Below are 17,774 nucleotides of genomic sequence, written 5' to 3'. Positions count from 1 at the left end.
CCACAGCTGGGGCCAGACAATGACATGCCACCCTGGCCAAGGTAGGGGCACCTCAGCCATGGCAAGTCCAGGCTGCGGCTTAGTTTGGTCTTGGGATGAGGGCTACACCAGCCGTGGTAGGTTGGGGCCTGGGGGAGGGGTGCTCCTCCTCCTGGAGCGGCAGGTCGCTGGGCGGGTTCCCTGAGCACCTGCGCAGCACTGAAAAGGCTGCTGCATGGCCGTGCAGCTTACAGAGAACTTAAGTAAATACCATCTGGGCCTGATAACTTATTACTGTTTATCAATTTGTTCCAAAATCTTCTGAGGAACTGCCTCAGATTGAAGTGACAGTAGAGATTTGTTACCTAAAAAGAAGGCTCATGAGTGACAATGAGTCCCAAATACTCTAGAGCAGCAGTTCTCAAACTTTAGCAACCCAAGGACCCCCCTTTTGATTTAAAATTTTTCAGGGACCTCCAATCCCCCTGCTCAGCCTTGCCCTGCCCCCCTTCCCTGAGGCCACACCACTACTCCACCCCTTCTCCGAGGCCCTGCCCTCTGCTCACTCTTCCCCACCCTCACTAACTTTCACTAGGCTGGGGAAGGAGGTTAGGGTGTGAGCTCTGGGGGAGAGTTTGGGTGCAGGATGGGGTGCAGGAGGGGCGCTTACCTGGGGCAGCTTCGAAAAGTGACCGGTCCATCTGACAGTGGCTCCTGGGCGTGGAAGCCAGGGGATCTCTGCATGCTGCCCCTGCCTGCAGGCACCGCCCCTGCAGCACTCATTTGCTGCAGTTCCTGGCCAATAGGCGCTGCAGAGTCAGTGCTCAGGGCGGAGGCAGCACACTGAGACCCCCTGCTCCTCTCTCCCTCCTACGGAGATGCTGGCTGCTTCTGCAAGTAGTGTGGAGCCAGGGCAGGTAGGAAGCCTGTTCCCCGGCATGCTGAGAGGGAGGGGGAGGAGTTTCTCAGCTTGGCCTATGGACCCCCTGCTGTACTCTCAGGGACCCGTTTGAGAAACATTGCTCTAGCAATAAAGACAGATGCAAAGAATGCATTTAGCTTCTCTGCAACAGTCTTGTCCTGTTTGAGTACTCCTTTAGCACAGGGTTGTCCAGTAGCCCTACTGACTGACAGACTGCCTACCTCAGATGTATTTAAATTATTTTGCTGATTGTTTATGTCTTGAGCTAGCTGATCTTCAAATTCTTTCATATTATACTTTTATCCTTGTCAGCATTTATGCTGCTTTCTGTTTTCTTCAGTAAGATTTAATTCCAATTTCTAAAGGATGAAGAACACAAATCTTTTTATTCAGATAAAGCTAACAGTGATTTATTTGAACACAATGTAGACTTCAATACTATATCAACAGCTACAGTGCAAACTGCTTTGTATTTCAGATTCTAGAGTAGTTTTTCATTTCTTGTCATCTGACCAAGTGATTTCATAGTCTTGGTATACTTTTTTCAGTATTTCTACGGTCACTGCATGATCTGCTTTACCATATCCCTGCAAAAAAGATGATAAAAGATTTTAAAGGGATGCAAAATATAACGCTACAAGACTATCAAGTTCCAGTTAACATTTTAAATATCCAGATTTATGGCCTTATGCTTCCCCCTGCACAGAAGTCCCACTGAGGTGAAACAAGTTCTGTTTATTATCTTTGAGGAATATCTGAATTAAAATGTTTCAGAGTTAGAAGCCAGGAAAATCAGAAGAAAGAACAAGGTATTTGTGGCACCTTACAGACTAACAAAGTATGCATCGGCATGCATCTGATGAAGTGGGTTTTAGCCCACAAAAGCTTATGCTCAAATAAATGTGTTAGGCTCTAAGGTGCCACAAGTACTCCTTGTTCTTTTTGCTGATACAGACTAACATGGCAACCACTCAGGAAAATCAGAATTAAGGTTGCACTTAACAAGGCATTGATTCTCACTTAGGTGACCACAAGAGCCTTAATTCTGCTCCAAGAGGATCACACAAGTAAATTGACATCTAAACTGCATGTTACACAACTAATACAAAAAGTAGTTTTCTACACACAAGGTTTGCCCACATAAACAAGCATGGCTATATCAGACATAAGTAGCCTTGGAAGAATTAGCTTTTTAATTGGTAAGTATCGATTTCACCATACACACAAAAATATTTTCATTGGTAATAATCAAAATGTACAGCTAGGCAAAGAAAACTTAGTTTGATTTAAGGATATTTACTTTGTATATTTTGACATGTGATGTTGACAATTTGTGTTTTAATGGTTAGAAAGCTTGAACTTTTTGCATCTCAACATGTACTGCTATTAAATTATTGTCTAAGACGACCTACCACACCCAATAATGTAGGAAGCTAGTAGCTGAGCTCCAGTGCTAGCTCAGACATTCCTTTACAGGGGACTGGGGAAAGGTACTATCATTGCCTTATAGTGATAGCCTCAAGGAGCTCCATCTATTAATCCCAGCCACAGAGTTCACTTCAAAGAACCTCCTCAAGCATTTCTCTAATTCTCATAGTTTACCCAAGAGCTAAGTATCAATAGCCCCATTTAACACAACTACTTCCCTATTTTTAAAGTCACACAACAAAAAACCAGGACAAGAGCCAAGTTGCTTTGATTTACAGGCCAAGATGTAACCCGCTATTCCAGAGTGCCATTCAGCTTTTCTGTATCTCCATTTTTCTGTCTGACAAAGTGAAACTTTGCAGTTACACAGCATGCTTCTGTAAAGTTCAGGGCACTTGACAATAGTTGGCAAACAAGGTGTGGGGTATAGCTGACTACCCCTTCTCCCACTAACTTGGTGGCAGGAGAGAGAGATGCTGCTGCCTGTGCTGCACACTACCACCATTAATCCAGGAGTTTGGTCATTAGTTGTTTGATTCTGCCACAGATATTGAGCAGGCTCTAGAAGACCCCTAATGTTGCAGGCCATCTCCCCTCCCCATAGAGCTTTGCCCCCACAATATGATATCTGAGAAAGAGCCCCAATTTAAAAAAAAAAAGTTTAATCTGGTTTGGGGCTATAACTGACCTGGAGGAAAAGTGACCTTGAAGAACTGCTACTTTCTGTACAGGATTCAAATAACATGTCTTTACATCACATGGAACTAGTCTGCCCTTGTCCACATCAATAGCTCAAGAAATCCTTGTCTCTTATCTACTCTCTGCAGTGGTGAGGTGGGATGGAGACTGCAGTGTGTTCCACATATATGGATAATTCATTGCTTCTATTGGTTATTTTATAAACAGAATGTATTTACATACTGAACCATGTAAGTAAGAGATACATAGACAGAGGCATGCTATAGCTACAGTACAGGATTGTGAGTCAGGAGCTGCTGAGTTCCAGTTACAGCCCTGACACTAATTACTGTGTGATGGTGAGTAAGTCAATCTAACCTCTCTGCTGCAGTTTCCCCATCTAAAATAAGCCATCTTTACCCACTTCACAGGTGAGCTGTGTGGACTAACTAATTAATGGTTAGGGTTAGGGCCCTAAAATGTTGGATTTTCAAGGAAACTAATACATGGCACTTACTGTGGAGAGACCAAATACCCGCATTTTCTTGTCTTTGCTATTATGGTCAATTTTTCCTCCTCCAAGGCACTTGCATTCAAAGCCCAACTTTTCCATTTCAGGGTTTACTTTTTCAAATATATGATCTGCAAAATGAAGCCAGTTCAATCCATTAACCAGAACTCAGGTTTCACTTGGTGATTACGTCCAGTCCTCTCTTTTCAGCTACCTAGTATTTTTTTCCTGTTTCCTTGGGGAAGCTGGTAAGTGAAGGAAAAGACCCGTTGTTACTTACGCAGCTGGGCCCTAGCAAATCCCAGAACAGTGGCTGCCGGTTCCACTGTCTCACCAAGTCAGAGGCTGCTCACAAGTTCACGTTTCGGACTGAAATGTCCCAGGGCTGGACACCAGAGCCAGTCGCTCCTCACCCGGCGCAGCCCCCGGGGGGATTGCACAGGCGCAGCCCCCCAGTGCGGCCGAGGCCAAGGAGCAACCCCGGGGTGCGGGTAAGAGCAGCGCCCCGCTGAGTGGGGAGAGCGCTGTCCGCGAGCAGCAGCTCTGCGGGGGCCGGGCCAGCCCGGAGGTGCTGCAGCAGCAGGGGAGGAGCGGCCCGCGGCGGGGGCAGCCGGCTCCCCGCTCAAGAGCGCGGTTGGGGGAGGGGGATCGGTCTGGGGGGCGCATGAGGCGCCAGCCGGGCTCTGCCCCCAGGCCTCCGCCCGGCCTTGGCTCGCGGCACCGACTCACTGTGGAACTCGGCGGTCGCGGTGCCCCTGACGACGTCCCGGTGCTCGGCTCCCCCCGCGCGCTGCACCCGCACCAGGATGTACTTGAACATGCCGTCCGGATCGATCTCCACCGCGGGCACCGACTCTAGCTGCCCGGCCATGGCCACCCCTCGGGGCTGAGAGCGGCCGGACTGGCGCGGCTCCGCGCATGCGCCAAGCGCACTAAGCGGTGGGCGGGCTGAAGGGACCGTTACCAGCCTGAGGAAGGGGGGCGGGGCTACGGCTGTCGTTAAGGCTGAGGGCTTGGCTACACTTGCAAGTTGCAGCGCTGGTAGAGGCTTTCCAGCGCTGCAATTAGTAACCGTCCACACCTGCAAAGCACATCCAGCGCTGCAACTCCCTGGCTGCAGCGCTGGCTGTACACCTGGCCAGGTTGGGGTGTAGCGATTGGGCTTGGCTACACTTACAAGTTGCAGCGCTGGGAGTTACAGCGCTGGTCATGCAGCTGTGTAGGGCCAGCGCTGGAGTGTGGCCACACTGACAGCTACCAGCGCTGCAGTGTGGCCACACTTGCAGCACTTTCCAGCGCTGTATTGAGAGGTGCATTGTGGGCAGCTATCCCACAGAGCACCTCGTCCCATTTTGGCGCTGAGTATTGTGGGAAGGGGAAGGAAGTGTGTGGGTCATTCCGCTTCCTGTGCCAACGCCCCGTGGTGCATCGCTTCACATCCCAGCATTCTGTCTTTCCGGCAACGTTTGGCGCCATTGTGAGTGTCTTTCTGTTTTACTCTGTGTGTGAATCGCGATTTCTGTGGGAAATGGAGCCCGAGCTGCTGAGGACTGTGCTGATGAGTGTCGCCAGCACAACACGTTTGGCAGTCAAGCTATTCCTTCAGCTCCAAAGTGACAGTGAGGAGTCCGACGATGATATCAATATGGATTTGCCTGCCGGGTGTGACACTACAGTGCTTGTGGCATTCACGGAAATGCTCAGCACTGTTGAACCCCGCTTTTGGGCTCGGGAAACAAGCACTGACTGGTGGGATCACATCGTCATGGAAGTCTGGGATGACGAGCAGTGGCTACAGAACTTTCGTATGAGAAAAGCCACTTTCATGGGACTGTGTGCTGAGCTCGCCCCCACTCTGCGGCGCAAGGACACAAGATTGAGAGCTGCCCTGACGGTGGAAAAGCGGGTGGCTATTGCAATCTGGAAGCTGGCAACTCCAGACAGCTACCGGTCGGTTGGGAACCAGTTTGGAGTGGGAAAGTCGACCGTTGGAATCGTGTTGATGCAAGTTTGCAAGGCAATTAATCGCATCCTGCTAAGAAAGACCGTGACTCTGGGGAACGTGCAGGACATTGTGGATGGCTTTGCACAAATGGGTTTCCCTAACTGTGGAGGGGCGATAGATGGGACGCATATTCCTATTCTGGCCCCTCCCCACCTGGCATCAGAGTACGTTAATCGTCAGGGGTATTTCTCTATGGTTCTCCAGGCGCTTGTGGATCACCGTGGGCGTTTCATTGACATTTACACAGGCTGGCCTGGAAAGGTGCATGATGCACGCATCTTTCGGAACAGTGGCCTGTTCAGGAAGATGCAGGCAGGGACTTTTTTCCCAAACAGGAAGATCACAGTAGGGGACGTCGAAATGCCCATTGTGATCCTTGGAGACCCCGCTTACCCGTTACTGCCTTGGCTCATGAAACCCTATACAGGGAAGCTTGACAGGAGCAAGGACCGGTTCAACTACAGGCTGAGCCGGTGCCGAATGACTGTGGAGTGTGCTTTTGGCCATTTAAAAGCGTGCTGGAGATCCTTGTATGGGAAGCTAGACTTGGGGGAAAGCAGCATCCCCGCGGTTATATCCGCTTGCTGTACCCTCCATAATATTTGTGAAGGGAAGGGTGAAACATTCAGTCAGGCATGGACCACCGAGGTTCAAGTCCTGGAGGCTGAATATGCACAGCCAGAGAGCAGGGCTAATAGAGAGGCCCAGCACAGGGCTTCAAGGATTAGGGATGCCTTGAGGGAAGAATTTGAGGCTGAAAGCCAACAGTAATGTTTGCTGCCTTGCATGGGAGTGAAGTGCACTGTTTACACTGTTATTCTATTATCCCTAAAATGATTTGCAGTGCCTGTTTCTTTACTGGGCTAAGGTATCTTTCACTATCTGCTATAATAAAGACTGTTTTCAAACCCAAGAATTGTTTTATTGAAAAGAAAAAAACTTCCTTGACAGACAGACAGACACACACAACATTTCATGAACACAAGAGGGCAGGGGTGTGGGTTGGTGAACTGCACAGTGTGGAAGCAGGGAAAGCTTCAATAAGAATTTGAAGCGGATTTTAATGCGTGTCAGTCAGTTAGCAAGAGTCAGGCCATACTGTAACCCTAATGACGTGAGACTTGTAGGAGCAAAGATAGTGCGAGGCGACAGGACAAGAACTGTGTACAAAGTTATAACGACCTTGCAATCACTAACCAAAATGCAGGCTTGCTTTTCTTAAGAGAGAGACAAATAAGATAAGCCTTTCTGCTATGTATAAACAAAATGTATTTGTTGCTTTTTACTGTCTCCATGATTGCTAGAAATTGTCTGTAACAAAGGTATAAAGGCTTGATGTAATTGTTTACCAGTTGAGAGACCTGTCCAGGACTGGGGCGACCCTGTGTCCTATGGCACTCTCTCCCTCCATTGTAATTACTGGAGAAATAATAAAGTATTTGATTTTGCTGCACCCAAACAAAAAGCGAGAACTGAGTTTTTCTTCGACAATTTGGGGGCTCGTCCGGGATGGCAACGCCCACGGACCCACAGACGGCTACTACGGATCATTCCCCTTCGAACCCCATGGCGCCACATGAGAGGTATGGGACCTTTTGAAATCTCTATTGGGGTATCGGAGGAGGACTTTCCATGAGGACGTCTGTCTCTGTTGGGCTCACGCCATCTGAACTTATTGACTGTGCAGCAGGATCAGATGCAAAGTGGTATTGGGGAGAGGCCCCAATAAGGTTAGTTTATAGCAGTACTGGGAACTGCTGAGTTGGCCAAGGAAATGCATAAGGTAATGCATAGGTAAATGCATTAGAATGCACCGGTGCTGAGGGGTTTTTACCGCCTCAAGAGGGGTTGTCATACCGCCTCATGGTATTGGTCCGGACCAGGTAAAGATGCATCGTGGTTTAAAAAAAAAAAAAAAATTAAAAAGAGATAAAAAGGTTAAAAAAGAAGAAAAGAGGCCTTGGTGTGTGTGTGTGTGTACACCAGTGTGAGTGATCGTTATCGGAAGACGCCCAGAGTACCCTGTGAAGCGGAAGCTAATGATCAGGACTGCTCTAACGCAAGCCCGGTAACTAGTGGATCTTTAGGAGATCCGACCCACGGTGGGCTGACTCAGCCTGGCATAGTCGGGCGAGGAAGCTGCCTGGGTCTAGGAGTGTGTGAACCCATCTTCCCTCCCCTTTCCCTTCTGTGTGGGCTACTGACAATCTGTTCGTCTCACTGGATGCAATTAGAGTACCCGGCGCCGTCTCCCAGAGACTAGCCGACGCTCTTTGCTGAAGGGAGGTGTAGGAGAGTCGTAGTCTTCCTTGTGAGTCTCTCCTGTGTGAGTGCCCTGTAGGGAAAGATCCTTAGTTTCTGAGCCGCTAGCGCGGACAGGGCACCCTCTCTCTGTGTGTAAGGGGAAAATGGGTAAGGGACTGTCTAAACATTCCACCTTACCCCCTAAGGGTACCCCAGCATATTACATGTACATACATTATGGTCCTAAAACCTGCAGGTATTTAGCGAATTGGAATCTTCACACGCGTGAAAATTCATTTAAACAATGCCCATTAGAAGGTACCTTCAATCTAGATAAGATCATATATCTCAGAGGAGCTTTTAATCACCAGAGAAAAGCCTCTGACACAGTGTGAGCAATTTGTCTAGGAATGGGTTAATTTGAAATTCGGCTTCGCCCAGAGATAGGAGAAGTTGTTTTGTGTTCAAGGTCAAGAATCAGTGCGGACTATGCTAAATGCAAAGAAAAACTGCTTTCAGCCCCAGCTGCTTGTGGAAAATAGAGACAGAGGCAAACCAAAGGCAGTACAAGTTACAGAATTGGAATTATATTTGCAAAGCTTAACTTTCCAGTGGGACATGTGTGAGTATTAAAGTGGCTTAAGGCTTGGGGCATTCATATTTTTCCTGTGTGAGGTGGGAGCATTCCCAACACTCTCCATTGTTGTTTTATTATTTTTAATGAAGCTTTAAAATTTGATTATATGCAGTGTCAGTCTGATCACCTGACATGAGGGATAAATTAGTAACAGGAATTTGTCACAGTTTGGTGAGCAATTATGTCTGGGGGAGCCCTGCAGTATTTACACCATCTATCTCTTTTACCCTTGTTATTTTATGTTTGTTTTGTTTGGTGCTGTTGGTGTTATTTGTTAAGAATAGCATGATTAAAGGTGAGCCCTAATAGAATAAGGAAACACTATCTGGTTTTGTTCTGTTTTGTTTTACCGGTTACTGTTGTTTTTCTGCTCTGTTCATTTGGGCGTTGGGTGTGTGAGCGGAACTGAACTTCTCGTTCATAATTCCTCAGAGTGGAAGCCATGTGTGCGATGAAGCTCTGAGGTTGTATTGAGATCTTTCTGTCCCGCCCCCTGTAACGGACAATGTAATAGAAGTAGAAAAATCTGGCTTAGACTGTAATTCTCTCTGCTTTCTGTGTAATTTTCTTTTCTGTTTAAGTGTCAGCAGACAAATGGGTGGGTCTCTGGGTAGACCCCCTAAAGGGGTTTGGATTGTGTGTTGAGTAAATGGCCTTTACGCAATGGCCATGTATTTTTGCCCAGGTGGCAAGCCTTACTAGGGAGGACTCGGTAGTCTTGTAAGTAAAAATGTTTTGGGGAAAAGACCAGTAGGGTGGGGCTAGTTGAGAAGCTCACCATCCTAGCTAAACTGGTAGTGGAGCAAATTGGTGCCAAATGGAAGGGACGGCTCAGCGAGAAAAAAGGATCGGGCCCAGGCGGGCAGGCAACAGACAAAGAGAACAGTTTTTGGTGTCTTTGAAATGTTTGTAAATAAATTCAGGCAAAGAAATTATTAGATTGCAATCATTTGGCTATGAACAATTTTGTTAAATCAGTTGAAGAATGTATACAGTGCTATGTAATGAAAATTTTATTAGGCTCTACAGGCACTATAAGTGGTGATGTTTTCTTTCATTGTTTAAAAGCAGGAGTTAAAAGTAAAAAAAGCAAGCCAGAAAACATCTGTGTTAATGCAAGTTAACTAACTGATAAGGTAGAGGCCGCTGAACCAGGGCTGTCTAAGAAACACATACGAGAAAATATGGGGTAATTCCTCTGTTTTGCCTAGAATCAACAAGAGTATTTGTATATTTTAAGTATTTAACTGCCCAGAAGGGGTGGACCTCTGTTTTTGTCTTTCAGATAATCAAAGAAAACTAATGTCAGCTGCACAACATTCAACGTACCTTGATTTACTGGCACAGTAAAAAATTATGTTGTGTGTTCTATGTTCTGTCTTGTGGTGTTTGTCTCGTGGCCAGAATTGTTGTTTAATATTTTCATGGGATGGTCTGATTTGAACTCAAGCGGAAGTGTTGGCTTGAAATGCAGATACTTGTTTTGTTCAACTTAGAATACAAAGTGTTTGGTTACATCAGAAAAATGTGATATACTAAAGTCTAATACATTTTCTTCAGTAAGAGAAAGAAACTACATTGGCCAAATCTTTTAATTAAGAAATTGTTGTTAAAATTTGCATACCAACAGTCTTTGGAAACAAGGACATGAAAAGTTAACCCACTCCCCATATTGTACAAGGGATCCTTCTGGCTACCTCAGACTTTTAGCCAGAGGGCTGGGGCTGGTGGAAAGCTATTGGACTAGAGGTTATATTAAGTGAACTTCTCACAGTGGGTGTGCTTGTCCTGGCTTGTTGTTCCAAAGTTCTGTAATAAGGTTATTTTAGTGAAAGGGTATATGTGGCATACATTGAATAATAAGACTAATGTACTGCATAACAGTAATGTTTATGTGTTCATGGTATAAAAGAAAGTGTATAAGTAAAGGGTAAAAGTTTCCTTTGTATGTTAACGGAGAAAAAAAAAAGCCAAGAAGGGAGGAAAAAGAGAATAGCTAACATGCTCAGTCTAGGAAAGGGGGGATGGTTGCTGCAGTTAAACGAGGTTGGTGTGCAGCGGGCAGCCCACCCTCCTCCTTGGGGACCTTTTGTAAATATTCAGATTGATTTTATTTCAATGTCTAAATGTTGTGGTTATGGATATGTATTAGTTTTAGTTGATGTATTTACCAATTGGGTTGAAGCTTTTCCCTGCAGGAAAGCAGATGTCAGGACTGTTGTGAAATTTTGCTTCAAGATTTTGTGCCACGTTTTGGCATCCCTGTGAGTATCAACAGTGATCGTGGAACTCATTTTACTGGACAGTTTGTAAAGGAGTTATGTGCAGCTCACTGCCCTCACCACCCACAGTCTGCTGGGACAGTGGAACACCAGAATGGGATTTTAAAAAATAAACTGGCCAAGATTTGTGCTGAAACAAACTTAAAGTGGCCAGATGCCCTTCCTTTGGCACTGATGAGTATGAGAGCCATTCCCAATCGAAAGACTGGACTCAGCCCTCATGCAATTTTGACAGGACGCCCAATGTGACTACCAGCTGCACCCCCACTAACCCCAGCTCAGATGGACATTCATTTGATGGATAACATAATGCTTAAGTATTGTCAGGCACTAATGAAATGTGTTAAGTCTTTTTATACACAGGTGAAGGAAGCACTACCGAAGGATCCTGTGCAACCTTGCCATTCCTTGAAACCAGGAGACTGGCTCTACATAAAGATCCATCAACGAAAGACTGCCTTGGCTCCACGCTGGAATGGCCCTTTCCAAGTCCTGCTGTCTACCAACACCGCTGTGAAGTGCCAAGGACTGACTGCCTGGACCCAGGATTCTCACTGCAAAAAGACCCCTCCACATCAGAAGAATTTTCCTACTGATGATTAGCCTATTCTTCTTCTAGCTCTACTGTGCTTCTGGACAGCAGGGAAAAAGGACAAGGTGACGTACTGGCAACCTCTCCCTTGTCCACTGACAGACCAACTGTGCCTTTAGACTTTTCAAGAAGAAGCAAAGCCATTACAGGGTGATATGTGCTGGCAACCTCTCCCCTGTAGGATGCTAAACCACAATTGTTTTGGGAAAGAAGAAGAAACACTCACTCCACTGACATTGCCAAAGTCCAGGAATTCCTGACTAAAAAGGACATTGAGAACTGACCCTGGTGAAGAAACAAAGAATTGTACACTGGCAGGAAGAAATTTATGGGACCCATGCTTGGGGATGTGGTATTAATTGGATTTTGGGGTTTGATCTACAGGCTGCGCCCTGTGTTTTGGATAAATCCTTCAGGATGTATTGCCCTCCCTAATTGGATTTTAAATGACATTGCCCTTATCAGGTTTTCAAATCACTTCTACATACCCAGATTGCTCACAAGGGGCTGCCATTAGATTAGCACGACAAAGGGCCGGGGTTATTTCCTCTGGAAAGAGAATTGAGCAGCTCCCTGTGGGCTAGGGCCAATATCTTACAAGCCAAGAACATGATAAGAAATTGGGCCAACTGGAAAAGGCTACTAGCCTTATTCTTGAAACTCAGCTATCTTAAGTACAGGCTGGAGTTGGTGAGTTACATGTCATTTCCATCCTTAGTTCTATGACCCAGAAGTTACTGACAGAGATGGTATTGAATATCACTGTGGCTGGGAAGGCATTGCAGTGGGATCTAGACCGGACTTGGCCCACTGCCCTTACAGACGCTTCAGGAGTACCATCTGATCTGTGGTCATGGAGACATACTTGGACACTTTCTGAATGGAAGTGTGGACATTCACAGTGCTCCTTCCAAGCATATGGACCGGTTAGGGTGGGTGTGGGCTCCCACATACCGAATCCTGCTGGGTCCATGGGGAGGATGCCTGTGGGACTGTCATTGTTTACCGAGACATCTGGGAAATTAGACCACCTGGTATATCCAACTGATTTCTAGACAGTACCCCTAGAATAACACCTGACATTTTGGATAAGAATAGAGAGTCAATGGACATTTTGGCCGTTAGAACCACCACAGCTCAGTGTATCTATAAACTGAAGCCAGGGGAAGTTGTCACTGTTTATGACAATATTTGTTGAGAGGGTGGAGGTCAAGGAACTACCCTGACGGGACACCCACTTTTTCAAGCTAATGATAGCTGTGTGTACGTTAATGCCACCACTTTACAAGATATACATATTGATCTTACCACTGCTGAAGGCAATCATATCATTTCCTGGCCTGCAGATAGAATGTTGCAAGTAGCTCTCAGATTTCAGGTATATTTTAATTGGACTAGAGTAGTGCTTGATCGGTTTCAAAATTTGTTTTCATTATTACCAGAGGTTCGAAGAATCTCTGAATTGCAAGGGCAAATTCATATGCTTCGGAATATATATATCATGCTGAACAGAATGCCTTTTATACAGCTTATAGAGTGTCTACTTTATGTATTAAGTATGATGTATTGTGCTTTGTGACCAAAACTGTACAACAACCCCATTATTTTATTCCTATGGGAATGTTATTGTTTGTAGTGTTGTTAGTTAGTTTAGGATTATGTTGTTGTTGTAAAAGACGTAATGATAGTAATAATACCTTTCATGTTCATGCTAATCATGCATTGTCATTACATCCCATGAAAACCCCTAAGGTTGACATATCTGCTGTAGAATCTGAAATCCATGGATTAATGCAAATGGAGATTTGAAAATATTTGTTGTACTAGAAGTACAAAAGGGGGGAGTGTGGAAGCAGGGAAAGCTTCAATAAGAATTTGAAGCGGATTTTAATGCGTGTCAGTCAGTTAGCAAGAGTCAGGCCATACTGTAACCCTAATGACGTGAGACTTGTAGGAGCAAAGATAGTGCGAGGCGACAGGACAAGAACTGTGTACAAAGTTATAACGACCTTGCAATCACTAACCAAAATGCAGGCTTGCTTTTCTTAAGAGAGAGACAAATAAGATAAGCCTTTCTGCTATGTATAAACAAAATGTATTTGTTGCTTTTTACTGTCTCCATGATTGCTAGAAATTGTCTGTAACAAAGGTATAAAGGCTTGATGTAATTGTTTACCAGTTGAGAGACCTGTCCAGGACTGGGGCGACCCTGTGTCCTATGGCACTCTCTCCCTCCATTGTAATTACTGGAGAAATAATAAAGTATTTGATTTTGCTGCACCCAAACAAAAAGCGAGAACTGAGTTTTTCTTCGACAACAGTCACAAGTTTGCATACGTCCTGTCTGGAGTGCTGTGCAATGAATCCTGCACTTCAGGGTGCATAAACTGCATGGTGATGGGCGTTGAGTGCAGAGGGTAAGGGTTGTAGTTATCAGGGCTGGTTGGTGAACGTACAGGTGTTGGAGGCAGCTGGTGGTGGTAAGAACCTGGATGCTGGGGAAGGGGGGTTTGAACTGACATTGGTGCACAAGGCAAAAAGCTTTGGGGGGGGGGGGGAGTAGCACGGTAGTGCTCTGCTTGCATGGCAACGAGTGACTCGATAGAGTCCGCTTGCCGCGACAGGATGCTTAGCAGCTGCTCTGTGCTTTTCCTCTTGGCCACTGCATTTCTCTGCCGGGTCCTGCTTTCCCTCTGGCGGATCCTGCTTTCCTTTTCTCTCCACTCCTGCAAGTTTTTACTCTCTCTAGCAGAGTGAGCAATAACAGTTTTCAGCATGTCCTCCTTGCTTTTTCGGGGATTTTTCCTCAAATTCTGCAGTTTCTGTGCTGTGGTACATCTGGTCAGTCCAGCACTCAAGGTCACTTTAGAAAGGCAGAAATGACAACATTTAACAGGGTAGCATTGTTTTCACTATCTCCAGACAGTAATTCCCACACACTGAAGGAGTTATTAGTCCTCACTTTAGCATTCTTTTACCACACACATAACACAACAGAAGACACGAAATGGTGAGTGAGGGGTGCTGCATAGAGGGAGAAGTGGGGCTTGAGCGATAGAGGGGTGCTGGTTGCTTCGGGGAAGTGCACCGAACAGCTGCAGTGATAGAGGGGTTGAGTGAAGATGCAGCTGCAGGGGTGATCTTCACTATCTCCCTAGCTTTATCACTATCTTCACTAAAGAGTCTCCCAACATTTTTCACAGGAGTTAATCCTGGAAGATATCTCCCTGCTGCGGGTCACTAGGGAAGTGCGGGAGGCTCTTCTACAGCAATGTGGATTCCGCCCTGGACCGTATGCAGCTTGCCTGTGTTCAGCAATGGTCCCCCCACCCCTCGCGGCACAGTGGCGCGGACGCGTTAGCCTGACTGGGACAAGGACCACGGTGGCTCTCCCTATAAACCTGCGCAGGCATATTGCCCACGCTCTGGCTGAAACTTTTGAAGAGATTACTGCAGCTGATTACCGCGACGTGATAGACCACATCAATGGGCTATTCCACATCTAGGCTGGCATGCATGCAGCCTTAACCCCCCTTCCTCTCCAGAAACATTTCCACCCAGAAAATAAAAGCCGCTTACCGGTAACCCGCTGCTCTGCTTGTCCTTCTGCAACTGCTGGCTGCTGCGATTGGGTACTTTCCTCCTGGCTTGAGAAGAGCTCCTGGCTGCATGCCTCCAGGGACTCTGGGGTGTCTTCCCCCATCCCAGTAGCTTCACTCACGTTTTCCTCCCCCCCCGCCTCCGCCTCCTCCTCCTCCTGTCCCCCACCCTGCTCAGAAGTGTCCATCGTGGTCCTGGGATTGGCAGTGGGGTCACCCCCAAGTATTGCGTCCATCTCCCTGTAAAAACGGCAGGTCGTGGGGGCAGCTCCGGATCGGCGATTGCCCTCGCGGGCTTTGTAATAGGCACTCCGCAGCTCTTTAACTTTAACCCTGCATTGTAGTGCGTTCCGATCATGGCCCCTATCCAGCATGGACCTTGATACCTGCTCAAAGATATCGTAATTCCTACGGCTGGAGCGCAGCTGGGACTGCACAGCTTCCTCCCCCCAAACACTAATGAGGTCCTGCAATTCGCCAGTGCTCCATGCTGGGGCTCGTTTGCCGCGTGGAGGCATGGTCACCTGTAAAGATTAACTGATTGCACTCCACACACACCTGGCTGCAGCAAACAGGAAGGAGATTTTTAAATTTCCCGGGGCATTTAAAGGGCGGGTCACCTGAGGCAGTAGAGTGCAAACTGATGAGCAGAGTGGCTGAACAGGAATTCTGGGATAACTCCTTATTCCCTGGAGGACAATTACAGCGCTGGTGAGTGTCCACACCTGATGAGCAGCGCTGGATCACCAGCGCTGCACTCCTTATACCCCAACCCGGATGGGTTTTCAGCCAGCGCTGCAACCAGGGAGTTGCAGCGCTGGTTGTGCCCTGCAAGTGTGGACGGGGTGTAATTGCAGCGCTGGAAAGCCTCCACCAGCGCTGCAACTTGTAAGTGTAGCCAAGCCCCAAGTGTGGACACACACCAGCGCTTTTATTGGCCTCCAGGGAATAAGGAGATATCCCAGAAAGCTTTTAACTAAATTACTCTTTTTGTTTTGTTATGCAGCCTCTCTTTGTTTTGTTGTGAACTCCGATCGGAGCTCCGTTGAACTGCTTATCTAAAAAACAAACACTGATCACAGCAAACAGGAGCTATCTGTACCTGGCTGTGAACGATCAAATGAGAGGCAGGGAGTGAATGTTTGCTTGACAGAGAAACAGCGTTGGAGGCAGGCTGTTTGCAATTAAGACCAAGGGTTCGCGAACATTTTGTGATTTTTCAATCCAGGAAGCTAAACTGTTGGCTCCAAAAATCCACTCTCTCTCTCTTCCCCGCTCCCTGTCACAGTACACCACAGGGAGTGAGTGAAACAGCGGGGAGTCCGTGTTGGAGGCAGGCTGTTTGCAATTAAGAGTTAAGACTAAGGGCTCGCGAACATTTTGTGATTTTTCAATCCAGGAAACTAACACACAGTGTTGGCTCCAAAAATCCACTCTCTCTCTCTTCCCCGCTCCCTGTCACAGTACACTACCCTCCACCCCCCTCTTTTGAAAAGCACGTTGTTGCCACTTGAATGCTGGGATAGCTGCCCATAATGCAGCACTCCCAACAGCGCTGCAAATGTTGCAAATGTGGCCACACACCAGCGCTGGTAGCTGTGAGTGTGGCCACACACCAGCGCTGCTCCTACACAGCTGGATGACCAGCATTGCAAACCGTAAGTGTAGCCAAGCCCTGAGGGACAGCAACGGCCGGCATTGTAGTGACGTTTGTGACGTGAACCGTTAGGAGGCGGGGCTATTCCAGTGAGGCTGGGCGAGGGGGTTGTGCTGGCAGGGGAGCACTAGGGGTGAGTAGGTGGCGTTCGAAAATCAAGAGAGACTGAAAACACAATCTCACCCTTTTAAAACAAAATCCTCATGGCTTTTGGGCCAATAATTTGGGGGAGTCTGATTCATGGGTTTTGATCTCTTGAGATTGGCAATTCTGAAATAATAGTTATTTGACTCTGAGTTAGGGGTAACTTTTTCTAGCTGTTCTCTGTGACCATGAGAGCTAGAAACTTAAAAAAAAACATTAAAACCAAGATTCTCTGTTGATCCCTTCATTCCTGGAGGTGTGTCTTTAAGAAATGCACCAGATGTCACAAGACATGCGATCAAAATTTGAAAAAAAGGAATAAACATACTTAAGTTGCTTCTGTTTCATGGGTTTTACATGGATCAATTTGGAGGTATTTTAAAATGTTTTTATAAATATATTTTTAAAAATTGATTTTTATGTTCTCTTTTTTTTCATTCCTTTTTTCCCCTGTCTCTTTCTTTTTTTCCAGTAATTTGGAAAATGACTTGGGGGGGGGGGAGAAGGAAGTAGAAAAAGGAAAGGAAAAATGAAACATATCAACATATTTATAACAAACTTAAAACAATGTTTAAAAATATTGTATTTTATTTTATATTTCAACTAAGATACTTTTTGTTAAAAAGGAAATGTGATCAGCTCTAACAGGGAAACCCAGAGGTGACCTACAAATGTTTGTTAAATGGGTGGGTTTGTGTTACCTCCCTGTTTTGGAATTAATTGGATTGAATTAATTGGAATTAATTTGCAAAATGGACACCATTAAATGAGGCTTAAATAAAGACTGGGAGTGGATGGGTCATTACACAAAGTAAAACTATTTCCCCATGTTTAGTCCCCACCGCACCCCGCACTGTTCCTCACAACTTCTTGTCAACTGCTGCAAATGGACCATTTTCCATACCACTACAAAAACTTTTTTTCTGTCCTACTGGTAATAGCTCACCGTAACTGATCACTCTTGTTAGAGTGTGTATGGTAACACCCATTGTTTCATGTTCTCTGTGTGTGTGTATATATATATATATATATATATATATATCTTCCTACTGTATTTTCCACTGCATGCATCCGATGAAGTGGGCTGTAGCCCATG

General features: G+C 46.2%; 1 protein-coding gene across 1 annotated transcript; it reads right to left on the bottom strand.

Annotated features, from left to right (window-relative positions):
• Nucleotides 1-1,271: 1,271 nt before the first annotated feature.
• Nucleotides 1,272-17,026, bottom strand: LOC123376313 (14 kDa phosphohistidine phosphatase-like). The gene is made up of 4 exons (XM_045028238.1): nucleotides 17,007-17,026; nucleotides 4,248-4,549; nucleotides 3,525-3,649; nucleotides 1,272-1,488 (listed from the first exon to the last, which is right to left on the bottom strand). The coding sequence occupies exons 1-4, from the start codon at nucleotides 17,024-17,026 to the stop codon at nucleotides 1,396-1,398; spliced, it is 540 nt and encodes a 179-aa protein (XP_044884173.1). The 3' UTR covers nucleotides 1,272-1,395.
• Nucleotides 17,027-17,774: the final 748 nt, after the last annotated feature.

This window comes from Mauremys mutica, chromosome 8, assembly GCF_020497125.1.
Source record: "Mauremys mutica isolate MM-2020 ecotype Southern chromosome 8, ASM2049712v1, whole genome shotgun sequence".
In the NCBI taxonomy this organism is placed as follows: Eukaryota; Metazoa; Chordata; order Testudines; family Geoemydidae; genus Mauremys; species Mauremys mutica.
The sequence above is the reverse complement of the archived record's forward strand: the minus strand, read 5'-3'. Positions and strand labels throughout refer to the sequence as shown.

Excerpts from the sequence above, each read along its gene's own strand:
- LOC123376313 (XM_045028238.1), bottom strand. The coding sequence starts at position 17,026 with ATGAAACAGAAGCAACTTAA. Across the intron at positions 4,550-17,006 it reads ATGAAACAGAAGCAACTTAA|ACTTGCAAGTGTAGCCAAGC; the intron begins GTATGTTTATTC and ends ACCAGCGCTGCA. Across the intron at positions 3,650-4,247 it reads CGCGACCGCCGAGTTCCACA|ATCATATATTTGAAAAAGTA; the intron begins GTGAGTCGGTGC and ends TTCATTTTGCAG.